The 25543-nt window shown below is 38.6% G+C and overlaps 3 protein-coding genes and 2 pseudogenes across 6 annotated transcripts; 1 reads left to right on the forward strand and 4 right to left on the reverse strand.

Moving 5' to 3' along the window:
• Positions 1-5028, forward strand: LOC113671635 (uncharacterized). The gene is made up of 4 exons (XM_027187882.2): positions 1-600; positions 2001-2117; positions 2592-2721; positions 3137-5028. The coding sequence occupies exons 1-4, from the start codon at positions 531-533 to the stop codon at positions 3327-3329; spliced, it is 510 nt and encodes a 169-aa protein (XP_027043683.2). The 5' UTR covers positions 1-530; the 3' UTR covers positions 3330-5028.
• Positions 3520-10357, reverse strand: LOC113671634 (1,25-dihydroxyvitamin D(3) 24-hydroxylase, mitochondrial). Of its 2 annotated transcripts, XM_089210297.1 has the most exons (9): positions 9695-10357; positions 7518-7708; positions 6885-7178; positions 6413-6510; positions 6130-6296; positions 5905-5983; positions 5229-5385; positions 4788-4831; positions 3520-4574 (listed from the first exon to the last, which is right to left on the reverse strand). In XM_089210297.1, the coding sequence occupies exons 1-9, from the start codon at positions 10213-10215 to the stop codon at positions 4464-4466; spliced, it is 1662 nt and encodes a 553-aa protein (XP_089066423.1). In that variant the 5' UTR covers positions 10216-10357; the 3' UTR covers positions 3520-4463. The 2 variants fall into 2 exon arrangements, with proteins under 2 accessions (XP_089066423.1, XP_089066422.1); XM_089210296.1 differs by having other exon boundaries at positions 3520-4831.
• Positions 10271-24586, reverse strand: LOC149043509 (1,25-dihydroxyvitamin D(3) 24-hydroxylase, mitochondrial-like). 3 transcript variants are annotated; one of them, XM_089210301.1, is made up of 10 exons: positions 24406-24586; positions 23763-23965; positions 15083-15273; positions 14117-14410; positions 13645-13742; positions 13349-13515; positions 13116-13194; positions 12476-12632; positions 12065-12108; positions 10906-11849 (listed from the first exon to the last, which is right to left on the reverse strand). In XM_089210301.1, the coding sequence occupies exons 2-10, from the start codon at positions 23912-23914 to the stop codon at positions 11739-11741; spliced, it is 1293 nt and encodes a 430-aa protein (XP_089066427.1). In that variant the 5' UTR covers positions 23915-23965; positions 24406-24586; the 3' UTR covers positions 10906-11738. The 3 variants fall into 3 exon arrangements, with proteins under 3 accessions (XP_089066425.1, XP_089066427.1, XP_089066424.1); XM_089210299.1 differs by lacking the exons at positions 10906-11849; positions 24406-24586 and adding an exon at positions 10271-10451 and having other exon boundaries at positions 23763-24337; XM_089210298.1 differs by lacking the exon at positions 24406-24586 and having other exon boundaries at positions 23763-24337.
• On the reverse strand, positions 20534-21381 carry LOC149043510 (uncharacterized; annotated as a pseudogene).
• Positions 21509-23633, reverse strand: LOC149043511 (uncharacterized; annotated as a pseudogene).
• Positions 24587-25543: the final 957 nt, after the last annotated feature.

The following is a 25543-nucleotide window of genomic DNA, read 5'->3' on the forward strand; positions in this document are numbered from 1 at the left end:
TCAAAACGGGAAATGAGATTACGGAAGAAATCGCGAGACAAGCAACATTTTTAACAGTCGCATCATTGACACACATCATTTTCGCTCACAAATGAAAGAAAAGATTCGGCTTTTATCGCGAAAAGAAATTTCAAGGAAGTTGTATGGAATGATTTTGAGGGAATCATCTGTCATGTGACGTAATACTTGATGTATGCGGTAAAGGATGGATAATTATATTTTGCGCATTTATTTATTTGCATAATTAACTTCGCCTTTTATAATTCACCAGCATAAACACTAAATTAGCATAGCGCTTCATGTAATGATCGTTGGTCGAGATCCTAAGCGCTTTAGTCATTTTTTATCCATCTATCGAAAGGAAAACATAAAGGAAAGAAAGGATTTTCTTCCGAAATACTGGTCTGGAGAGAAGCAAAGCAGAATTGACTCGAGCCGCAGACAGTCACGAACGCTTGATGAGGGCGAATTGATTTGACAGTGCCAGAAGATTTCAACTGTTTTCATGATGTTTAATCTTCATCGTTAAGATGCTTGATTACAAAGAACTGCTCGTTTGCCTCGCACCCTGGTTTTCGCTCGCATTTTCATCCCATTCAGGTGAGTAAAGTGTCGTTTGATTTAACCGTGTTTTGATAGAATAATTCTTTATGAAGCTTTTACCTTCCGAGCAATACATCACGATCTTCCCAAAGTATGCGCCTGGTAGTGTTAGCGTGATCAAAATAGCTTAAAATGAGTTCCTGTTTGCCTCTAATCGTGCGGATTTTCTGTTTTTCTTTTGGATTCCTGTATTGATCGAATAAAATGGCAAAATTTGCTCGAAGGAAGTCGTGGAAAATTTCAGTTATCTCATGAACAAATAAACCGGAAATGAATGAAGACTGAAGAAAAACGCAAGAGTCAAAATGTAGACTAGGTTTATATTTGCCTTGGAATAAATATTTGCTTTTGTGGAGTTAAACCATTACTCTTATCTGATCTTGATGCCATCGTAGTACTTAGAGTTAAGTGGAGGAGATTTCAATAACATCTCGACGATATAATCGTGATGTGAATATCATGTGCATGATAAATCGACATTTGTTGGAACTCTCTCATCAAGACACAACAGGGCACGGTACCAAGAATACTGTATAAAATAATCAGTACACATCACAAAAATGGATTTTTCTTTTACAAGAACTTTCTAAAATAACTGAGACGACAGCTTATAAACTTGACAAGAGATCCTGTGACTTTTCGGTCACTGTTCCGTGACGTCAACAAGCCGGCACTTTCCTTCGACTCATTCAATTCGCAATTTATTGATTTCTTGATTAACTATCCTTGTTGTCAATATTCTCTGTGAAATCAAGTGAGATTGAGGCAATTTTATAAAATTCTTAAGGTTAGGAATTAAATTTCCCTCCGATGAAAACAATTATCTGTAATGTTTTTAAGCTGGCATAACTGTATTTGTAATATCCTGGGTTTACTCGGTCAAAACGCCGCTTTCAAATAAAGACCGTATCGCAGAGGGATGCAGAATTGTCAACAAACGCCGCTATCAAATAAAGCGCCGCTAGCAAATAAAACGTCGCAAACAGAAGCATAGTCTTCGATGAAAACCGCCCTTTCGATGCCGCACTCCATGAAACGCGGTGCCCACTCGAAGTTTGTAAGAAAAGGAGTATGATACAACGCGATTAACTCAACCATCCCTGTAGATATTGCAAGTTAGACAAATTGGATTCTATCTCTAAACAGCGAGGTTTTTATAGATAACTGAACGTTTTATCGTTTGTCTCATGATGTAATGATTTACCGTCATTGTTGTCAGAGAGGAAGCCGCTTTGGAGAGCCACAATGCCATTGCGTCTAATCGAGTAATTATAGCATTTTCCTGTTGAGAATCAACGAAGAGGCTCTTTTTACTCTTAAAGAAGCTTTAAGTACCTTCGCTTAGGTTTTCTTTTTACCATTCTTATTTTTTTATTTTCTTACACATTTTTTCATAGGTCACTGGAGCGCCTGCTCTCGGACATGCGAGGGAGGAATACGTGTAAGAAACAGAACTTGTGACTCCTGTAACACTACGCAAGAAATAGAGAGCTGTAACGCAATACCTTGTCACGGTTAGAACATAATTAAAGTGTTAATAGTGTCAGACCCAAAGCCCTTTCCTTGAGTTCTCTTTGTTTGTTTCCTTGTTTCTTGTCAGGATTCCCGAACATTGGTTATGTAATTTTTGGCAGACGTCCGTGCTTTCGGTCGGTCGTTCATTTGTTCGTAAGCTCGTTCGTTTGCTCGTTCATTCGTGCTTTCGGTCCCTCTCTGACTCGTTCGTTCGTTTGCTCGTTGGTCAGATCGTTTGTTCGTGCTTTCGGTCCCTCTCTGACTCGTTCGGTCGTTTGCTCGTTGGTCAGCTTGTTTGTTCGTGCTTCCGGTCCCTCTCTCATTCGTTCGTTTGTTCGCTCGTTAGTCAGCTCGTTCGTTCGGTACCTCTCTCACTCACTCTCACCCTTTTACGTTTAATATTGTTCATTCTGTCAGCAGTCGATCATAAAGTCACACAGTCTCTAACTCTGATAAATCCTTTTTTTTTTTAGCGGATTTGGAAACCCGGATTATCATCATCGTGGTGGTGACAGTTGCAGTCATCTCCATTTTGACAGCTGTCCTTTTCGTTATCTTCTTTGTCAAAGGAACACAAGCCAGCAAGCACGGGGCAAAAGAATAGTGAGTAAACTTAACACGAAAACAGATTGGTAATATAAGATAGTTGTTGCTTAAGCATTTGTCACTGACTGTATGGTTTCTCTTCACGCGCCACAATGGGTGCCATTTTGAATGATTCAATTGACCATCACTCAAAGTTTGCTTCTTCTAGTTTCTGAAAAAAAAAAGGTGGGGGGGGGGGGAGAGGGTAGCCGTTATGGAATGTGTGGAATTCAGCAAAATAAAGAGTGTGGTCATTTCCCCTCACAGTTGCTTCATTGCTGAAATCTGGACAGGGATTTACTGTTTTTCTGTAGGATTTGGAACACAGTCCGTATAAGTTTAGTATTTGTTGGTCACGTGGAAGGATTTTGGTCAATGAAAAAGGAGGAAGATATGTGGAATAATAATGTTGAGTATTTTACTTTTTTTTCAGTTCCCTAGATTCGAGCAAAAGGCTACGAGTAATGACTCTTGAGAAAACGAATAATATAACAAATGGCATGAGTGTCGATGATCGAGTGTTTCACCTCCAGCGCATGGCAGATAGCAGAGGTTCGCTACAGTCGAGTAGAATCACACTGAAAGATTTTGGAGAAACACAGCTTCAAACCAGCGCGCCTACTTAAGAAGTTTACCCATCACTCAGCACAATTTAAGAGAAAAACACCCTGTGTGTAGTATACAAGAACGACAAGGCTCATTTTAAAATGAAAGCCGTACGTAGAATTACAAGTTAGTAAAGCGATATGCAGAATAACTTTCAAAATCCCTTGATTTGGAGGGCACAGTTCTTAATAGCAGAAGTGAAACGGTTCATTGAGACACACAACTCGATTTAATAGCTTCTGATTAGAGAATTTTCAACGAGGTGTTGGAGGTAATCCCAGATATCATTGATTTTGCTTCACTTTACTCAATAACTTTGCATTAATCTTATACTTTACTTGCTTTAGAAACTTCAAAACTTAAATTTCGTGCCAATTTTTTACCAATCAATTCAAAGACTTAAACCTTTTGTTACTTGGTAACCGCGCTCGGAGTTCTCACGACGCCTAATCGTTAAATGCTTTATTAAGTTTAATTCGGTTTAACGGTCTGTTTCTCTTCTGAGCTCCTCTAAATCCCAATATGTCAACGTGATCAATTTTTCACAGAAGTTTGCATAAAGAATATAATTATTGTAAGAAACTATTCCAGGAAATAGGCTGAAATTAAACAAAATACTTTTAAGAAATTCCCTTACATCGAAGTCCCACATTAATTTTGCAGACTCGGTGTTTTAAAATGTCATCAAAAGAAAGGTTTTTAGAAATAGATTAAGGTGTCTTCAAAATTTCAAATAATAAGATTATAAAATCATTTCTGATAAAGGCTACCCGTACCATATTTTCTCTATTACGCTACGGCGTTCATCAGATTCAAAAGATTTCTATGGCAGCCTCCATTAAAAGGCGGTTTCTATTCTTGAACACCTTTTTATATAATATGGTATTAAGATATTGATTTCAATACAGTGTGAGTAGTTTAAGGAGGTACTATGGTATACAACCAATTAGAGTGATGGATTTAGTACCACGGGGTACAAATGAACCAATCATATGGCCAGATTGGCATCCAAGATAGCAATCTGATGCAATCCAGCTATCCGATTGGTTCATTTGAACGACGTGGTACATCATCCTATTCTATGATTGGCTATGCACCATAGTGTTCGATGCTATGACCATCCGCGACACTTGATGACTACACGTCCATAACAACTATTCCCGATCGATAAACTTGATCTTCAGGGGCCTGTCGGGAACAGCCAAAAAAGATAGCTTTGTCCCCATTGGCTCATCGTGGTATTCCATAGTGAATCGCTGGACCAACTGAAGTTGTCATTTAGAAAAACATTTGTCGAATTAATAACAATTCACTTAAGTATTTAATTAATGTATTAAGACAAGATATCGATAACTCGACCTTGTTCCTAAAGCGCTTACTCTTCCAAGGTGAGGTGACCGTAATACATTTATGTTTTTACATGCAATTATTATTTCATTTTTCCTCTCCTTCAAACTACTTTTCTTTACCACGCTTACCTTTGCCGTTAGAAGATATATTTCGGCTTCTGCAATGCGACGCCCTGGAAAGAAACAGAGAGGTAATTGTATGGAGAAAAACAACCGCGGAGGTACAGGTCTAAGTGGGTTAAACTCTCAAAGAAAACATGAAAGATTTCAGTGTGGGTTCTCTCAAATACATAGCCAAAATCAACGTTTTCACGTTTTTCTTTTGCTAGAGAACATGTTATAAAATTACAAATTAAAATTTTGAAATACACGAGCACACCCATCATTGTTCTACTCGTTAAGTCTTCTGTTAGGTCGCGCTCATACGGATGTCACCATTGTTTGCTCAAAGCTGAGGTTAATTTTACAAACTAAGCTTTATGCGTAGCTATAGGTGAGGGGTCAAAGTGATGTGTTGCCCAAGAAAAAATCTGCTGCATGTAAACCTTTTGTATACAGAAAAAACCTCACCTATGCACATACGACTCCCAACTCCAAATGGCAGACTGGCAAATGGGTGAATCTTTCCCAGATCCTCGTTTAACCAACGTTCTGGCCTGAACTCCAAAGGAAACTTAAACAATTCCTCAGAGCGCCCAGAAAGGTAATTGGAATAGCTTACAATGGTCTGAATGAAACACAAGGTCAAACACGATCATTTGACTAAGCTTAAGTACTTCTGGTGAAGGCATAATTATGATTCCAATTGTCGGATGAACCCAAGTGAACAAATGATCAAGTAAGTCTGATGCACGTAAAACGCTTCATTTTTTTTTGTTTCGATTGGTTGAAGAGTCAGTAACTTAATAGATTTCTTTTAGCACCATATGAGTGTTGAATGACTTTTAAAGACAACTCACTTAAGAACGTAGCCGAACCTGAATGGGTGTCCTTGGGGGTTTTTCCCATTTTATAATTGCCCCCACCCTTCTCTCCTACTAAGAGTCAAGAGTTGAACCACTAGCCTAAATATCCTGTTTCATCCTGAATGTTGAAAGAATGATCTTCTCTTGGACACTTTATGCTCTCTCCTCTACTGGGAGTCTTTGGCAAAGGGGAAAAGAAACTATGCTGAGGGGAACTGGAAGAAGGACGTGCAGCTTTTCCCATAGTCCTCGTCACTAATAACTTATCGTTAAGCACTTACTCCTGCTGAAACCATGTAACTGGATAAAACAAGATCCTGTGTCAGAACACGCGCCCAGCCTAGTGCAACGGGATGCAATCTAAGAGAACAATTTAAAGACTTAGTTCGCATCGTATGGGTTCAGTATAAACTGGGAATTGTACGAGGAGCCATTCACTATCTTTCTGTTTGCTTATTTTAAAAGTACCTCTCAAGATAAAAAAAAAAAAACAACATTACTTCTACCTCATACTCTCCTTGACACAAGCCTTAATGTACTCCAACTTTGCAAAGCTCTCAGGAGTAAAATCTCCATGGGTCCCAATCAGGGAGGTTACTTCTTCGTACACCTTTTCCTGCACCCTCGGATTTCGGGCCAGATCGTAAAGGACCCACAGCAGTCCATTTGTGGTCTTTGAAGATAAAGTGGATATATGTCATCAGGAAGGATGTTCTCTTTCCTACTATTTTTGACCGGTCGAACTAACGTTATAGTTTTCTATAAAGAGGCAATTGCTTTATGACTTACCGTTTCTACGCCCGCCCTAAACATGAAAATAGAATTGACGCTGATCTCCTTGGGCGTGAGGTCACCCTTCATGATGAGGTAGGCCAGCATAGGAACAGCTATAACAAAGTAAAGATTAGTGATAACTTTACCCTTCAGAATGGAATAAAATCTCTTCATTTACTACTGTAAGAGGTTATAAACTGCTTATAATCTCTTGCATAATGTCAGTTCACACAGGAGAGTCGTTTTCCTTGCCTCCGCCAACACAGCGGTGAAGCATTGTAATGACTGGGTGATGTGCTTCGAGGCAGTCAGAACCAGTTTGTCTCACACGAGTAACAAACACCAGCACAAGCCACTGAGCTATGGTGTTTAAGAAGCGTGCAACATTTTTTATAAAGCTCAAAATAGAACGATAAATTAACAGGACACCCGCACTTAAAGAAGCTCTATATCTGAAAAGTTTCGTATTTATGTTCGTATAAGTAACCTTGATTTTCAGGAAACTGTTCGCCTTCTTCTGCCATTTTGTTCAGTTCCATAACCTTTCTGTCAATAATCTCTTGGCTGGTGGAAAACGTGATGTCTTGAGTTGCGACGAAATTTTTGTAGGATGGTGTCTTAATAAACCTATAAAGAAGTCCTTCCCATCCGCTGTTCAGTTTTCCCAAGAGTGCAAATCCATCAAAGACAGCTTTGATCATTTTCAGCATTTTCTTAGTTTCTTTGCTTGGTGGGTCGTCAAAGAGTCCAACTCTGACGTCAAACGCCATCGTTCCTATAGCTTAAACAAGAACAGAATTGTCAGCGCGCACACGCCAAGTACGCCAAGATGGCTTAAAATGGAACCGTTTTTGTAACACTGAAATAAATGTTTTGCGTAAAAAACCCTCGGAGCAAGGAGGAGAACCAATAACAAACTCAACCCACATGTGAATCGAACAAAAGCTCCAGTGATGGGAAGCGAGCGCTCTCACCACCAGTCATATTGGATCAAAGTATTCTCTCCCTCCAGGGTACTCTTTAAAGTTTTCTACATTTACTAGGTTGAGTGATCAATGTAAGCAGAAAACATAGCTGTGCTAATGCAAATCAATTTGGACAAATCAAATTCAAGACTTACATTCAGTAGCGTACTTTGAAAGTTCCCCTTTAAGATCTGGAATCTCATCGCCAATTCCTCGCAGTGCAGCCATGTGTGTTATGGCATCCCTAGCGACTCCATTGAAATTGTCCAGATTTTCACGTATTCCTTTAGGACGCAGCATCTTGGGTGCTAAGGCTTTGCGCAGTCGACTCCACTTCTCGCCTTCTCTGAGAATAAGAAAAGATAACTGGAGGTGAATCATCAGGCCCCTTCTTCTTCAAAATACAAACATTGTGAAAGAGTTTAGATATTTCCCCTATGGAGTGTGGTGCTCGCATGTTTTGGGGCCATTTAGGATACGCCCTACTAATGTGAATGATAATTATGGCTGAGATGGTGACGACAGTGATTATAACAAAGGTGAGGATGGTGTTGAAGGTGATAAAAATTAAGATACAATGATGAATCAAGGAAGAAGAATGGGGGGGAGGGGGGGAAGGAATGATCTCCCATTTCTATCGTACCTATGGGTTTATTTCACTGCTCTAGCTTGTCTGAAACCAAAATTTATGGAAAAAAAAGATCGCATGATATATTTAATCTTTACTTCTCTAGCAATATCTTATTTAAGCGTAAACCTTATTCATGCCATAGAGTAAAAGTCAAAGCTTGGGACCTCTTTCCCCCTCCTTGGATTTATTTCCCCAAATTTTCCCAAAATTATGCTTGTTTTCGAAAATTAACGCAACTTTTACTTGAAGTATGCTCTTGAAAAACACCGATCTTGGATAATGGCCAAGAATATTTAAAGAATTGTTCCTCATCGACATAGGAAAATTAGGGTTCACAAGCAAAATAAGGAACATGTAGCTATGAAAATTATCATCAGGACAAAGAAAACGGACATTTTGATTGTATTGTTTGCCGATCTTCAGGCGAGTTTCCAAACTTATTTAAAAATTTCTGAAGACATGCAAGTTCTGTTAAATTATTGCGCCGAACTCCGCATAAATTATACTGTTTTCAAAATCGACGTTGACGAAGAAAATGTAGAAAATGTAGAACAGAAATGTTACATGAGCAAATAAAGATCTGACGGAGTATGTAGGAAATCACTCGAGCGTGAATATGGAAGCGATCTTGAAAGTGAGCCAGCAAATCGCCGTTTTTAAAAGGATGAAGAAGTTGCTTCCGTTAGTGCTGCGAGAAAAGCTTTACAGAGCATTTATTGCTCCACATTTTAATTACTGTGTCGAGTCTAAGCATTTTTGGAGCAATCGCTTAACAGAAAAACTCGAAAAACTGAACGAGCGGGCACTCCGCTTCGTTTATCAGGACAAAATCTCTACATACGAGACACTAGTTGTTAAAAATGGATATAGCACATTAGCAAATCAAAGACTTGCAAAAATGTTGAATACAGTGTTTGGAGTAATTGGGAATGGAAACGCACCTACAAGTATTTCCGAGTTATTGACGGCACGTAATTCTATAACTATAATTTACGTGGTGATGCTATTTTAAAATTACCTAAAGTAAATTCTATAAAGTACGAGATCAAGTCATGGAGGTAGCAGGCTGCCCGACTATGGGACACTATTCCTAATAATTTAAGAAATATCGATGGCTATCGCAGTTTTAAACGTAGACTCAAGGACTCGACCTGGCAAGTTTATAGTCCCCTATGTTTTTAGTATGTAAGTACTATAGTTCTATAATTTTATGTAGCTCCATATACTATATCATTTTAAGCACTTTTATAAAGTAGTGAGTTTCTAGAACTTATACGTAATTTAACCTAGTTTTTATAAGTTTAATAGTTCTATAATTTTATGCAGTTCCATAATACTACATCATTTTAAACACTTTTATATAGCTTCTAAACTAGCTTTACATAGCTAAGTGTCAGTCACGTTAATAAAGTATGTATGTATGTATGTTTTTATCCGCCGCAGTTCACATAAATGATCACTCGAGCAGATTCTTAGGCAGTCTACATTGAGTGAGAACATGTAAGTATTTTCGGTCTAATCTGAGCAAAATTTCAAATCAACGACTTTACGTTTCAACACAAAATATGTAAATTCGTGCACGAGTTAGATATGAAACGATTACACGATTGTGCAAACGTGAAATTACCGCATCACTGCACTTCATAAACAAAAATTGATCAATTCTATACTAAGAGTTATGCGGCTATTCTATTCACTTACAGGGTAGTCAAACCTTCTGGAAGGTTCTTGCTGATCATGTATTCCTTTTGAGCCCTGAAAATCATCTCAGGTCGCATCGGATGTATGCCATCCCCCCTGAACACAGCTTCGACATCGGTTGGGTTTTTGATGAAGATCACGGTTCGTCCCATGACAGTCCTCTTGTAAATCGGGCCGTACTTCTCAAAGTTTTCCTGGCGATTCTTCAAAAGACGATTGAAGTCGGAGCTCGTTTTAATGTAGTTCAGAATATCACCAAAATAAGGCAATCCTTTGGGACCTGGGAGATCCTCAAAGGATCGGACTCCGTCGGGAAGATTTTCCTTTGGGTCTTTCAATAGCTGCCTCAGTAAGTTGTGGAGCTTGCCGAAGGGATTCACGATCCAAATCACGACTGAAATCAGCAAGGCTGTTGTCATAAAGTAAAGAGTGTCGTCCATGGTAATGAAAATATCGCGAAATTGTAGATCTTGAGATGCTGACTCCGGGTACCGATAAGCAAGTGACACGAAAGGGCACATCGGTTTATTTTAGGTCGTGTTTTCAAAAATTGCGTGACGGGGCGAGTTGCTGAACGTCAACAACCAAAACATGCAGAGGGAATTTACATCACAAGTCACATAACTGGGTCAGTTTCTCATTGAGTCCGTGAGTCAGTCAATCTGTCATGCTGCGAGTCACCGAGTCTTACCGATGCCGCACAGTCACAAGATCCCTTTCACCTCGGTTCAACCACGATTAAAACATAATTTCTGACCTAAAACGAAGTGAAAGTGTAAGGATTTATCACCAAGTGTTTTAAGGCCGATATTGACTCTGTTAGACTCCTATGTCACTATTGACCTCAAAAGTGACATAGGATATGTCTCTTAGTTCATACAAGAGTGATAACAGTGAAATGAACTTTAGACTGGCACGTGAGCAAGGCGCGTGGTTGACATCGTATCATCGCACGAGCAGTCGTAAAGGAGTGAATTTTCCCAAGCTGGTTACGGTGAACAAGGTGTCACAACTTTTCTGAAGAAATTTTTCATCACGGCAACGCTATCTAACGCGTTACCACGAGGCATAAATACACGAATTATGAGTTCTATGACTATAGTAAACTTGTAAGAGAACCACAGTGGAACCTCTTTTAAGCGGCACCTTATTTTAGCGGTCACTCTGTACTAAGCGGTCAGTTGTCAAAATCACGAAATTCTTTCCACGTAATCAATATAATTTTCACCTTTATTAAGCGGTTATGGTCACTCTGTACTGAGTCCCAACGCCCTGTTTGTATTGTTTTCCAACTGTGATGAACGGTTACTTAAAGCGGAGGCATTCCAATAAAACCGAGAGGAAACTTTCAAGAGTTTTAAATCCACGTTCATCTCCCAAATCAAAGGCTAGAAGCATTTTTAAGCGCGTTTTTTTACACTATGTGGTAAATTATGGCATAAAATGGCGCTTTCCTTGTCTTTTATAAAACCCCTTTAATGTGGAACTTGTATTAAGTGGTTAATCTGTTTTTAGCAGTCACCTCGACATTTCCAGTGGTGGGTGACCACTTAACAAAAGTTCGACTTGTCACCAAAAGGAAAGGTTTTTAAAAATAGATTAAGGTGTTTTAAAAAGTCCAAATAATAAGATTATCAAATCATTTCTGATGAAGGCAACCGGTACCGTTTTTTTTTCCTTTACGCTACGGCGTTTATGATTTTTAAAGTATTTCTATGGCAGCCTTCATTAAAAGGCGGCTTCTATTCTAGAACACCTTTTATATAATATGGTATTTAGATATTGATTTCCATACAGTCTGAGTAGTTTAAGGAAGCACTATGGTGTACAACTAATTAATCAGAGAGGTGGATTAAGTACCATGGGGTACAAATGAACCAATCATATGGCCGAATTTGCATCCAGATGGCGATTTGATGTAAAGCAATCCAGCCATCTGATTAGTTCATTTGTACCACGTGGTACATCATCCTATTCTATGATGTGCCATAGTGTTTGGTGCTGTGACCATCCGCCACACTTGATGACTGCACGTCCATAACAACTATTCCCGATCGATAAACTTTATCCTCAGAGGCCTGTCGGGAACAGCCACAAAAGATAGCTTTGTCCCCATTGGCTCATCGTGGTATTCCATAATGAATCGCTGGACCAGCTAAAGTAGTCATTGGGAAGCACATTCGTTAAATTAATAACAATTCACTTAAGTATTTAGTTAGTGTATTAAGACAAGATATCGATAACTCGACCTCGTTCCCAAAGCGCTCGCCCTTCCAAAGTGGGGTCACCGTAATACAATTGTGTTTTTACATGCGATTATTTATTTTATTTTTTCTTCTCCTACAAACTACTTTTCTTTCCCACGCTTACCTTTGCTGTTAGAAGATATATTTCGGCTTCTGCAATACGACGCCCTGGAAAGAAACAGAGAGGTAATTGTATGGAAATAAACAACCGCGGAGGTACAGGTCAAAGTAGGGTTAAACTCTCAAAGGAAATACATAACCAAAATCAACGCTTTCACGTTTTTCTTTTGCTAGAGAACATATTATAAAATTATAAATTAAAGTTTTAAAATACACGAGCAGACCCATCATTGTTCTACTCGTTAAGTCTTCTGTTAGGTCGCGCTCACACGGATGTCACCATTGTTTGCTCAAAGCTGAGGTTAATTTTACAAACTAAGCTTTATGTGTAGCTATAAGTGAGGGGTCAAAGTGACGGGTTGCTCAAGAAATAATCTTCTGCATGTAGACCTTTTGTATACAGAAAAAACCTCACCTATGCACATACGACTCCCAACTCCAAATGGCAGACTGGCAAATGGGTGAATCTTTCCCAGATCCTCGTTTAACCAACGTTCTGGCCTGAACTCCAAAGGAAGCTTAAACAATTCCTCAGAGCGCCCAGAAAGGTAATTTGAATAGCTTACGATGGTCTGAATAGAATGCATGGTCAAACACGATCAGTTGATTAAGCTTAGTTACTTCCGGTATAGTCATCATTATGATTTCAATTGTCGGACGAACACAAGCGAACAAATTATACGAGTAAGTCATAAGTACGTAGAAGGCTTCATTTTTTTCTCGATTAGTTGAAGAGTCACCAACTGGATAGACATCTTTTAACACCATTGGAGTGTTGAATCACTTTCGAACACATAACTCACTAAGGAGCTTACCCGAGCCGGAAAGGGGTGTCCTGAGGATACTCCCCTCTTTGCGATTGCCCCCGCCCCCCTCTGCTACTAAGACTCAAGAGTTGAACCAGTAGCCTAAATATCCTGGCTCTTGGGAGTCTTTTAATATACATGCAGGGTTTTGGCAAAGGGGAAAAGAAACTATGCCGTGGGCGATTGGAAGAAGGACCTATAGCTCTTCCCATAGTCCTCGTCACTCATAACTTATCGTTAAGCACTTACCCCTGATGGAACCATGTAACTGGATAAAACAAGATCCTGTGTCAGAACACGCGTCCAGGCTGGTGTAACTGGATGCAGTCTGAGAGAACAATTTAGAGACTTAGTTCGCATCGTAGGGGTTCAGTTTGAACTGGGAATTGTACGAGGAGCCATTCATTATCTTTCTGTTCGCTTATTTTAAAATTAAAAGTACCTCTAAGATAAAAAAACAACAACAACAGCATTACTTCTACCTCATACTCTCTTTGACACAAGCCTTAATGTACTCCAACTTTGCAAAGCTTTCGGGAGTAAAATCTCCATGGGGCCCAATCAGGGAGGTCACTTCTTCGAACACCATTTCCTGCACCCTCGGATTTCGGGCCAGATCGTAAAGGAGCCACAGCAATCCATTTGTGGTCTTTGAAGAAAAAGTGGACATATGTCATTAGGACGGATCTTTTAACTTGGAAATAATTTTCCTACTTTATTTGACCGGTCGAATTGATGTTCTTGTTTTCTATAAAGAGGCAATTGCTTTATAACTTACCGATTCGACGCCCGCCCTAAACATGAAAATAGAATTGACGCTGATCTCCTTGGGCGTGAGGTCACCCTTCACGATGAGATACGCCAGCATAGAAACAGCTATAACAAAGTAAAGAGTACTAATAACTTTACCCTTCAGAAGGGAATCAAACCTCTTCATTAATGACTATTGCAAGAGGTCATTAACTGCTTATAATCTCTTGACTAGTGTCAGTTCTCACGGTAGAGTCGTTTTCCTTGCCTCCGCCAACACAGCGGTCAAGCGTGGAAATGACTGGGTGATGTGCTGTTAGGCAGTCAGAACCTGTTTGTCTCACACGAGTAACAAACAACAGCACAAGCCACTGAGCTACGGTGTTTAAGAAACATACAACATTTTGAAAAAAGCTCAAAATAGAATGGTAAATTAACAGGCCCGTACTTGAAGAAGCTTTATGACTGAAAGGTGTCGTTTTTATATTCGTATAAGTAACCTTGATTTTCAGGAAACTGTTTGCCTTCTTCTGCCATTTTGGTCAGTTCCATAACCTTTCTGTCAATTATCTCTTGGCTGGCGGAGAACGTGATGTCTTGAGTTTCGACGAATTTTCTGTAGGATGGTGGCTCCATAAATCTATGAAGAAGTTCTTCCCATCCGCTGTTCAGTTTTGCCAAGAGTGCAAATCCATCAGAGACCGCTTTGATCATTTTCAGCATTTTTTTAGTTTCTTTGCTTGGTGGGTCGTCAAAGAGTCCAACTCTAACGTCAAACGCCATCGTTCCTATAGCTTAAACAAGAACACACATGTGTTCACTCAAGCGCACACAGGTCGAGTACGCTAAGATGGCTGAAAATGGAATCGTTCACGTAACAACGAAATAAATGTTTTGCGTTACAAACGATGATGAGATCATAAAGGTGACCTCGCAAAGAAAGGCGTCAAGCAAAATTTTCTTGCAGTGGATTACGTACTTCTGGCTATTTATTTATTTTAAGGATTGGCGCATCTATCAAGTCAGAAACGGGGTGAGTGCTTCATGTGTGCGCGTGAGTACCCGATTAATAATGATAATGATTAATAATCACGTATAAAAACGATTAAGCAGTGGAAAATCCACGAGTTAGCTCGTCTTCAAATTGGTCGAATTGGAATTTAGAATGTTGGTTTTTGCCGAGGGAGGAAAACCAGAGGACCTAGAAAAAACCCTCGGAGCGAGGAGGAAATCCAATTACAAACCCAAGCTACATGTGACGCCAGGTCAAAGAATCGAACCCAGGCCCTTTAAGTGGAAAGCGAGCGCTCTCACCACCACGCCATTCATATTGGATCAAAGTATTCTCTCCCTTCAGGATATTCATTAAAGTTTTTTATATTTACTAGGTTGAGTGATTAGTGCAAGCAGAAAAAGTAGCTTCATTAATGCAAATAAATTTGGAATAAATCACATTTAAGACTTACATTCACAAGCATACTTTGAAAGTTCCCCTTCAAGATCTGGAATCTCATCGCCAATTCCTCGCAGTGCAGCCATGTGCGTTATGGCATCCCTAGCGACCCCATTGAAATTGTGTAGATTGTCACGTATTCCTTTAGGACGCAGCATCTTGGGTGCTAAGGCTTTGCGCAGTCGACTCCACTTCTCACCTTCTCTGAGAATTAGAAAAAGATAACTGGAGGTGAATCATCAGGTCTCTTATTCTTCAAAATACAAACATTGTGAAAGACTTTAGGCATTTCCTCTATGGAATATGGTGCTGGAATGTTTTGGGGCCATTCAGGAAACGCCTTACTGATGTGGATGATAATTATGGCTGAGATGGCGACGACGGTGATTATAACCGTGCATGAAGATGATGTTGAGGGTGATAATAATTAAGATGCAATGATGAATCAAGGAAGAAGAATCGGGAGGGGGGAAGGGGGGGGGGGTACTGATCTTCCTTTCCATCGGACCTGTGAGCTTTACCTCTAGCTTGTTTGAAACCAAAATTCATGTGAGCAAAGATCGCATGATATATTCAATCTTTACATCTCTTGCAATATCTTATCTAGGCGTAAGGTTTATTCACGCCATAGAGTCGAAGTCAAAGCTTGGAACCCCTCGCCTCCTCTCTCTTTCAAATTAACGACTTGACTTCCCGGTTGGGATGACCGGCCGAACGAGATGGCGCTTACCATTTGCAATTGCAATTGTCTTCGGCTGATGAGAGACTGGAAACTAGAAAATTTAGCAAACGGTAAGGAAATTTCCACTGTTCCGTTCAGAGCGGATAAAGAGGACTACCTCTGGAGGTAGTCTACAATTTCCGAATGGATTTTAAAACAGGTCTGCATGTAGTTGCTAATTCTCAAATGAATTATCAGTATACTGTTGTTGCAATGGTTATAATACCCATCCCTGTGTTGAGGTGCTGCGTGAAAGTAGGGAATGGAAGCTAATTAATACAAAAATTGAGGTAAAATTTGTGAATAAAAAAAAACATAGGTTTTCACATGGTTGTTAAGATACGTAAGTCAAATACTTTTAGTTGTACATAAAATTGACATTATAGGCAAAATATTAATTACTGATGTGACAATAACTTGTTCATGAAGTCTTAATATAGGTAAGGAAGAGAAAGTCTGCGTTTGAGCAAAGTGGCCCATCAGGCTGGCCCTTATGTCTGGTGTCCTTAGCATCAAGCTACGAGTAGTATTTTCCAGGAACATATCACAATGACCTTTACAACGGCTCAAATGTGGACCGTTCTATCTGGAGTCCAGCGCTTTAAACATAAGACCATCGCACCTCCCAACATGGTTAGGTTTTAATTACTTCAGCTTGTTGCAAAATGAAGTAACCGAGTCTTTGGCAGCGATATTTACTCACAAGTGTTGAATTCAGAATTTGCCAGCAGTCTTAAAATCCAGTGTAGTCCTAACAAGTTCGTGTGATCATTGTATAGAGATTGCTATATGTACAATGAAGTATCTTTCTTGGCTTGTCAACGTTAATATTTTAGCAGATGTGGTAAAATTGCATTGTAAATCCAGTACGAAGAAAAGCATATTGTTACAATGCCTCCTCTGATAAGATGGTTGTTAGGGGAATGATGATCAGAAGAAAGTGATGTTCATAATGATTGTGCTGCAAGAAAAGTACATCTACAGTGTGCATGTATCTAAGTTCTTGCATATGAAGTCAAATAAAGATTACAGAGTTAAATATATAAGTGGAGTGTTCCTCTTTCCATTCCTCATTGAGTTTCACTGCTTTGGTTTCTGAGTTCTTGTTTCAGACTTAACTCCCACAGAATTCCTGGAAGGCCATTACTTAATTCCATTTTTGCATTTTTTACTGTATGTAACAGCTATCATGCTACTTGTACATCATGTGTCTTTTCATGTCTAGTGAAGTGCCACTATTGTAAATGTAGAATTCCATACTGCTTTGATTGGATCTGTTTGGAACATGACAAAGATAATACAATTATTCAGTCATAGTTTCTTGTGATAAATTGACAAGCAATGTAATTATGTTAAGTGTCACCATACTGATGATTAAAGGGTTAATTTTATAATTTTCATAATGCAAATGCTAAGTTTCAGTAAGTTGTGGTTACATGATAAGGGTGGGTGTTCAAACGAGACTTTTTTAGGGGGAGGGTATAGTGAGTGGGGGTTGAAGATTTACTTGTGGATGATGCTTGTAGAAGGGAGTAGTTTGTGGATTTCCACTAACTTACAAAATTCGCTGCCTTAAAAATGCAATGTTGTTTATGTTTGAATGCAGTTACTGTTTAGAAAGAGGCCAACTAAATAGATGTATCTTAGAAACTTAATCAAACTCTGTGTCGGCATCTGTTTATTATTATTAATTAATAAAAGCGTTGTCTTGAAAAGAGGGACAACTCTCTGTATTATATTATTTTGATGGTTTGTTTCTTTTGTTCTCTATAAGTTCACATTGTACTGTAGATGAAACATGGTCTTTTGTTACTGAATAGCATGAAGTGAGGCCCAAACGGCTCTATGATCCGAGAAATATGTTTGTAAAACATATGTCTGTATATCTACATGTAGATGAGATATGTTTCTATATATCTGATCGAGTACTGTTTTGTGGTCAGTTGTATAACTTGGTATCCACTGTTTGTGATGCTTGCCCCTTACTAGTAGATTATGTAAAGGTCTCCTCTCTGTTTCAGTGAGCCCGTTGATATTGACGTCTTCACAATAATATTATCTTTTAAATTGCCGTTTCATATTTCAGAAATTGCTTGACAAAGCTTTCCTACAGGCACCTTTGGTGAGCGATATATTCCTAGTATTGTCCAATCCTCATGAATTGTAATCTTTATTACAGTAACTTCAATACTACGTATGTTGTGACAGTAGGAATACCGAGGTAGGTACGGGATTCTTCTATACACAGTTGTACCTCCATAAGGTGTTGATACATTATTGGAATTAGGATTATTATCACGGAAGAGAGCATAACCAGCAATGTCATGTAACTCATTATCATCTTGAGAACTAAACCTTATTTCTGCAAAAATGTTAACATGAACACTTGAATAATTTAAGTCCTTACGTATGTCTATGTGTCTGTGAAGAGACCTTGCATTGAGAAAACACAGTTTAAGAAGGGATGGTGCTATCTTATATAGAGGGGATATGCAAAGCTTGAGTTTTACAAATGTTTTTAATCTCTCTCCATTTCCCTCTCTCATCTGCCTTGACAGCAATCTTGCTTTCACACAAGTCAGTAATACGTAGTCCTTCAATAACTGTGACTCTACTGAGCCCTACATAATGTATGTGTAGAATAGTTTTTCTGGAACTAAAATCCACAACAATTTCTTTTCAATTTTTTTGCTGCTGCATGACGCAATGGAAACTGTTTTCTTACAACCTGTGCTGTTTTGTTTTTCTCTACTTCAAACTGTGTAGTCACAGGTTTCGTTAAGGTCCATGTCTGTTCATTTCTTTGAACATGCAGTTGTCTATCAGTTCATTCCATTTTCAAATTGCACCCATACAATACCAAATGATTTGTTTTGTTGATGTAACTGAACAAGTCTTGTTTAGAAGGACTGGGAACTAGTTCTGACCACGAGGTTAAAAACAACCCGCCCTTTTTTGTCGCACGAGTGTAACTTATTATGTCGTTAATTTACATGAGTTAAATTTTCGAAGAATTGTTGTTTCGAACCACGAACTCGTTCAGAAGAACAAGTTTAATAACATTTCTAGCACCATTTTTCATGCCATCTTCAGTTCGTATCTTCATTACAAGATCTGTTCTTTCACCTTCAGCAAGACAAACGGTTGAGGCTAACTGTTTCGTTTTTCTGGATCATTAATTAGGTATTTGCCGTATAATTTTCTTTCTTAGCTCTGGAGAGGTAGCTCCAATAACACTGTCCTGAACATTTATTCTGAATTTGTTTCCTGAAGCTGCATTATAGACTCTTTGATTAAATTCATCAACTCTTGCATTTTGTATAGATAGGTGACCTGCGTCAACTGGGCGGTTGATGTCTTCCTGCATAACTCTCTCTTTTAGTTTTGCAATGTGAGCGTTTGTGCGATTACCTTCGCGCAACCTATTAAGCAGTTCAGCTGTATCGTTGACGCATTATTTCAGCAAGTTCAAACATATTAAAGTGTTTACGCCATAAACTTGGAAAAAAAACTGTATAAACTAAATTTTTTAGGTCTTTGGAAATATATCCATCCATAACAGGTTCTAACTGGAATAAATAACCAGTAGCAATGATGCTAACACCACCAAAATCCTCTTTGGAGCCTTTTTATATCTTTAAGCCTATTATTTAGCTGTATTGCAAACATACTATTTCCTACCATTGAGATTTCATCAAGAAAAATCAATTTAACATCTCCAAATTGACTTCTCAGTAAGTCTACTTGAGTCAAGCGGTTTGTAGTTTCTCAGTGACTGATCGGCAGGAATAACCAGAGTGCTATTGTATAAACAGTGTTGCCCTTAATGGTATATGCAGCTTTACCAGTAGGAGCTAAAAGTGTAACTGTGATCTGATGAAAATCATCACCAGCTCGTGTTAAAAGACTTAAGTGCTACCTGATACAAAGCTTTTGTTCAATGCAATTTACGACCACCAGCACCAGTCCACCGAGGAAGCAATAAAAAGCTGTTTCTGAGGTTTTAATCCAATTTAAGATGTGATAAAAAAATTCTTTCTACTCTTTATTGTGTCTAGACCATTTGACATTTTTCTCGTTGGTAGGTGAAGGACCACGTAAACTGCCTCCTAGGCACTTATTTCCACAGCATGCAAAATTTGGTTACCGATGTCTCTTACTTGTTGCTTTATACTGGAATTTCCTGCTCTGGCTTCCTCATATGCTCTTCGTAAAAGCTGACTCATTCCTTTTTGTGCTTTTGAAATATATGACACAATTTACACAGCACAAACATAAACATCACACCTAAACTGGATATCCATATTTGCCCTCCAGGCACTCAGACAGGGACTATTATATTTGTTTATTCTTAGTTCATTTGGTTTCCTTTTTTAAAATATCGTAGGAGAAGTGAGACTTGATTGAATACCAAGATGGTAGTTTCATTTAGTGATGTTTAGATTAATCAGCAATTGTCAAAAGTGACGTCTTCACCTTCTTTCATGCCATACTATTTTTCCAAGTATCTTTGTTTTCTGACCTCAGTTTCAGATACATCATCACCAAGAGGATACAAAATGGTTTTTGACGTCATAGGTGGTTGTGGAAAATTAAACCTGCATCCTGCCTTTGACTTCTTACGACAAGTTTGGCAGTGCCTATGAATCTGTCTACTGACAAGAAGCTCTAATCCAAGATCATTTTTTGGTTTTTTATAAGTTATTATTTTATCGATAAATGATGTCACATCATGGCCGTCATCACATCGAAACACTGGCGCATCTTCAAGCCAAATTCACACGTGGATATGAGGAGAGCCCCTCTGTTAATGTTCGACTCTGTAAAACCAGTCTGTTATTTTCCCTAAGGGAGCAGCATCGCTCATTAAAAAATGCTTTAAAAACTGATTGAATTGATAGACAAAATACCGTGCAAAGTTACTGGATCACTCTGAATTAACCTGCACTTTTCTTCCCAGTTCATTTTTCCTAGTTCGTTATCTGAATATTCTTTATCGTCAACAAGCTTGCCAAGCATTCTAAGAAAACTACAAAATAAAGTAGTAGGTCCTAGATTTCTGATCATCGCAAAGATGTCTTTTTTTGGCCTTCTCAAAATAAGGAGGTGAGCCACGAAGTGCTCTTTAAAGTTTCTAGCCTTAATTAAAATGAACTAATCTTTCTAGTGTACATTTTTGCTTTACCTGACCAGCTGTAAGACATCTATTGTTCCCTTTACATTTTCGTAGTGCTATTTGAGATTTTCCTAGCAGAATCTTTATTTGTAATTTTTTAGTTTTAAAAAGGATATTCTCCAGACATCGCTGCTCGTCGATCTGATCTTCTTAATTCTGATTTGCAAACATCACTGTAATGAACATCAACTACTCTCTCTTTATTTTTGGGCCGCCTTTGACCTACAAACACTCCTGGATAGGCTATATCTTCAGAATATTTGTCTCTAAATATACTCAGAGGTACACTACCTTCCCCACATGCAATGTTGTGAATTTGATGCCGTTCATTGTTATCAAGAAAGTCAGTTGCAGTTAACAAAGTATCAGTTACTCCTGCAGGTATTTCTGCATCCTCTTCAGTCCAATCATCATAAACTTAACTTGTTTCTTCGTCTGCAGTCTTTTCAGCATTACATGTATAACTTATATGTTCATTACAGGTAGCTTGAGAATTATCTTCACTCTCAGTTACATTTCGCAAGTTTATATCACAGCTTGCCACTCTGTCTTCACTGAAGGATATTCCTTGTTCTTTATAAAGGTTACTGTTATCAGCCAGCCAGTTTGCTGCTTGTAAATTTTGATATGATCTTACATTTTAAGACAGTTCTGAACTTTTATATTGCAATTACCTTTTAAGTTGAACTTTTATTGTTCCAATCTCTTGAGGTAACCATGGTTAAATGTTAACAGTATTGTTAACATCTGCTAGTACATTGACAAAAATTCTTTTATTTTCAACTGATTTCCTCTTGGGGCTTGCATAAGCTTTTGAAAAGCTAATCTAGGTGCTAGAAGTCTGCATTCCAACTCATTTATATCAAAATAGTCTGGTTTCACTAGAAAAGACATACCATTCCTAGCTGCCCAGGGTGGTATTGCTTTTCTTCAGATGTTTGTCACAAGACTGACAGATCCATTGAATATCAATAAACATTTTTCTGCATCAAGGTTGAAAAGTCTTAGCTTTTCAGCAGCAAGAATACTGTGTCTATACCACAACTGGTCACAACAAGAACAAATGTGCAGTGGACCCCTAGAAACAGCAGCATGGAATTTTCAGTTTTCATAAGTACTGGTTAAATTGGTGAAAATACTTTTGCGATACTCTTGTTTCGATAGCAGTCTCTTTTCCCAACATTCAACAGATTCATTTGTAGTTTTTTCTTTCTGATACTGACGTTGGTTTGCCAGTCTCTTTTCTCTACATCCAACAGATTCATTTGCAGTTTTTTTTTTCTGATACTGAGATTGCTTTGTCAATCTCTTTTGCCTGCATTTAACAGATTAATTAGCATTTTTTTTCTTTTTGATACTTAGATTGACTTGCGAGCCTTTTTGTCTTGATTCTTGTTTCTTTCTCCTGTTCTCACGCTTTTGTGCCAGCCTCTTTTGCCTAGGTTCCTCACTTTCATTTTCCCTTCTTTTTTTCTCATATTCAAGTTGCCCAATCAACTTTTTCTTTATTTCTGCTGTTTCATCTGAACACTTTTCTGTTAACGAGTTGTTTTGGGTTATTTCAACACTCAAAGAGAACTGTTCATTCTCTTGGTTACTGTGAACATTTTCCAGTTCAGGTTGACAGTCAGTTATAAAGACACCTTTAATTTCCAAAGGAACAACCCGTTTCTAAGCAAGACATTTGCAAATATGATACAAGGATTTCAAGCAGAGTCATTCCCGATTGAACGTGACATACCATAAAAATCCTTTGCATAAGAGTAAAATTTTTAAAGCTTTGTTCAGAATGTTTGAACACTGCAACTGCATTGATGCCAACAGTTAAAAAACAACAATTAAAGTTTAGTCTAGAACTTGAAATACTTTTATCAGTGAGTTTTGAAGTCCATTTACTGACAAGTGACACTGCTACATATTGCTTACCAGCATGTTCACCAAAGAGTGCTTCATTTCCTTGACTGTACTCCGCAGGCACTGTACTTACTGGGTCAATGATATAAAATGTCGTAGGGCCTGGATTTTTCTCTACATTATTTGCCTGTGTTATAAGCAATGGAATTTAAACATTGAAGCGCATCATTTGTGTAAACCAAAACATCACTTGATTCGACATCTTGCAGTGTCTACCAACTTGCTTCAATGTCGGCAAACAAAACAAATTTAAATAAAACATCACGAGCATTACATTCCAAAAACGATCTTCGACGTCTTTGGTTTTCACGCAATTGTCACGAGAGCCGATCATTGACCGATCAGCTGATGGTCTTGGGAAAGGACTGTGAACTACGTTTAAAATTCAAGTACAGTGCAAGTAACAGTTTATTTCAGTTTGAGACACTTGTGTGACACTTGTGAGACAGTCTGAGCAATTTGAGACTCCGTCGTGCAACCCACACAAATCAAGTCAAGAAGGCTTTTATATCAGAGTACAATGACTCCTTGCAATAAAGCTGGCACAATCCACTTAATAGAAAAAGGGAAAACGTCGCAAAATTCAATCGACTTCTCCTCAACTTGTGGATTAATCACACCGCGAAAACAAGTCGAAATTCGCCAAATAAACATTAGCCGAGAAGAGTAGTGGCCGCCGCGAAAAAACACCCAACCTCATACCCAGGGTCCTCTCTCTTCCTTGCGGAACCAGAGACCACGTGACAGACTCATTGCTCTGTGTACATTATTTGTACACAAATAAATAAATAAATATGGCAGTCCCTGAAAAAGTGTAGAGAAGTCCCAGACAAAAATAAACAATTCTATTCTAAGTGTAATGCAGTCATTCTGTTCACTTACAGGGAAGCCAAACCTTCTGGAAGGTTCTTGCTGCTCATGTATTCCCTTTGAGCCCTGAAAATCATCTCAGGTCGCATCGGATTTTTCCCGTCGCCTCTGAACACAGCTTCGACATCGGTTGGGTTTTTTATGAAGATCTCGGTTCGTCCCATGACAGTCCTCTTGTAAATTGGGCCGTACTTGTCAAAGTTTTCCAGGTGATTCTTCAAAAGACGATTGAAGTCGGAGCTCGTTTTAATGTAGTTCAGAATATCACCAAAATAAGGCAATCCTTTCGGACCTGGGAGATCCTTAAAGGATCGGACTCCGTCGGGAAGATTTTCCTTTGGGTCTTTCAATAGCTGCCTCAGTAAATTGTGGAGCTTGCCGAAGGGATTCACAATCAAAATCACAACTAAAATCAGCAAAGCTGTAGTCATAAAGTAAAGGGTGTCGTCCATGGTAATAAAAAAATATCGCGAGATTGCAGACTCTAGGTACTGATAAGCAAGTGACACGAAAGGACTAGTCGGTTTATTTTAGGTCGTGTTGTCAAAAATTGCGTGACGTGACGAGTTGCTGAACCTCAAAAACCAAAACTCGAAAAGTGTAGGAAGTTTATCGCTTAAGTGTTCAAGGGCTGATATTGACATACACTACTGACCTCAAAAGTGAAATGAGATATGCCTCATAGTCCAGACACGAGTGATAACAGTTAAATGAACTTAAGATAAACACATGAGTGTGGCGCGTGGTTGACGTCGTATCATCTTACAAGCAGTCGTGTAAGAGTGAATCTTCCCAAGCTGGTTATGGTGAACAAGGATAAAAGCGTCACAACCTTTCTGAAGAAAATACACGAACTATGAATTCTATGACTATAGTAAACTTGTGAGAGAACTACTGTGGAACCTCTTTTCAGCGGCCACCCTGTATTACACGGTCAAAATCACGAAATTCTTTCCCCTTAATCAATATAATTTTCACCTCTATTAAGCGGTTATGGTCACCTTTTATTGAGTCCCAACGGCCTGTTTGTATTGTTTTCCACTTGTAATGAACGGTCACTTAAAGTCAAACCACTCAAATAAAACTGAGAACAAAGTTTTAAGTATATTAAACCCACGCTCATCTCCCAAAATAAAGGCTAGAAGCATTTTTAAGTGCGTTTTTTTTTTACATTAAGCGGTCGATTAAGGCATAAAATTGCGATTTTTTGTCTTTCATAAAACCCCCTTACTGTGGAACCTGTATTTAGCGGTTCACTTGTATTTAGCGGTCACCTTGACATTTCCCGTGACCACTTAACACAAGTTCGACTGTAACTTGTAAACAAAATTGCATGTGGTTTCAATAATCTGTCTAATCATAATCATTACAATTTTCTCAAATGTGATTGGTGCAGTAAGTGCTTTATTTTTCACAAATAACTTTATAAAGTTGTAATCTGACAGTTGGCTGTTGTCGGACAATTGAAGCAACCCAGTCCACTCAGCTAAATCCACCAATCACCGAATTCATCACAAAAACCATAGCAACAACCACTTATCCTGCGAAAAACTGGGGAATTTCCAAAATGGAGAAATTGTTAACCTGGGACATTGTCTCCACTGGAGATATTTGTAATAGATATATTTGGTTTTTTTTTCGGAAATTTTAAAGGTTGTGATTAATTGGTAACAGGACTTGTGTCGTCCAATTCTGTCTGTAATAATACTAGTGATTAAAAAAATCGGTCGAAACATTACAGATCGATGATATTAAGAGATCCTCGCAGCTAAGAACACTACTGAAACTAGTAG

Source organism: Pocillopora damicornis, chromosome 6 (assembly GCF_964200805.1).
Source record: "Pocillopora damicornis chromosome 6, jaPocDami1.2, whole genome shotgun sequence".
In the NCBI taxonomy this organism is placed as follows: Eukaryota; Metazoa; Cnidaria; class Anthozoa; order Scleractinia; family Pocilloporidae; genus Pocillopora; species Pocillopora damicornis.

Bases quoted from the DNA above. Each gene is read 5' to 3' on its own strand.
- LOC113671635 (XM_027187882.2), top strand. From the start codon at position 531: ATGCTTGATTACAAAGAACTGCTCGTTTGCCTCGCACCCTGGTTTTCG. The intron at 601-2,000 runs GTGAGTAAAGTG...ATTTTTTCATAG, and splicing joins CGCATTTTCATCCCATTCAG to GTCACTGGAGCGCCTGCTCT. The intron at 2,722-3,136 runs GTGAGTAAACTT...CTTTTTTTTCAG, and splicing joins AAGCACGGGGCAAAAGAATA to TTCCCTAGATTCGAGCAAAA.
- LOC113671634 (XM_089210296.1), bottom strand. From the start codon at position 10,215: ATGTGCCCTTTCGTGTCACTTGCTTATCGGTACCCGGAGTCAGCATCT. The intron at 6,511-6,884 runs GTTACTTATACG...ACTTTGTTATAG, and splicing joins ACAGTTTCCTGAAAATCAAG to CTGTTCCTATGCTGGCCTAC. The intron at 5,984-6,129 runs GTAGAAGTAATG...TTGTTCTCTTAG, and splicing joins TGTGTCAAGGAGAGTATGAG to ATTGCATCCCGTTGCACTAG.
- LOC149043509 (XM_089210298.1), bottom strand. From the start codon at position 24,202: ATGGACGACACCCTTTACTTTATGACTACAGCTTTGCTGATTTTAGTT. The intron at 15,274-23,762 runs GTAAGTGAACAG...TCTAATTCTCAG, and splicing joins CCAGAAGGTTTGGCTTCCCT to AGAAGGTGAGAAGTGGAGTC. The intron at 13,195-13,348 runs GTAGAAGTAATG...TTGTTCTCTCAG, and splicing joins TGTGTCAAAGAGAGTATGAG to ACTGCATCCAGTTACACCAG.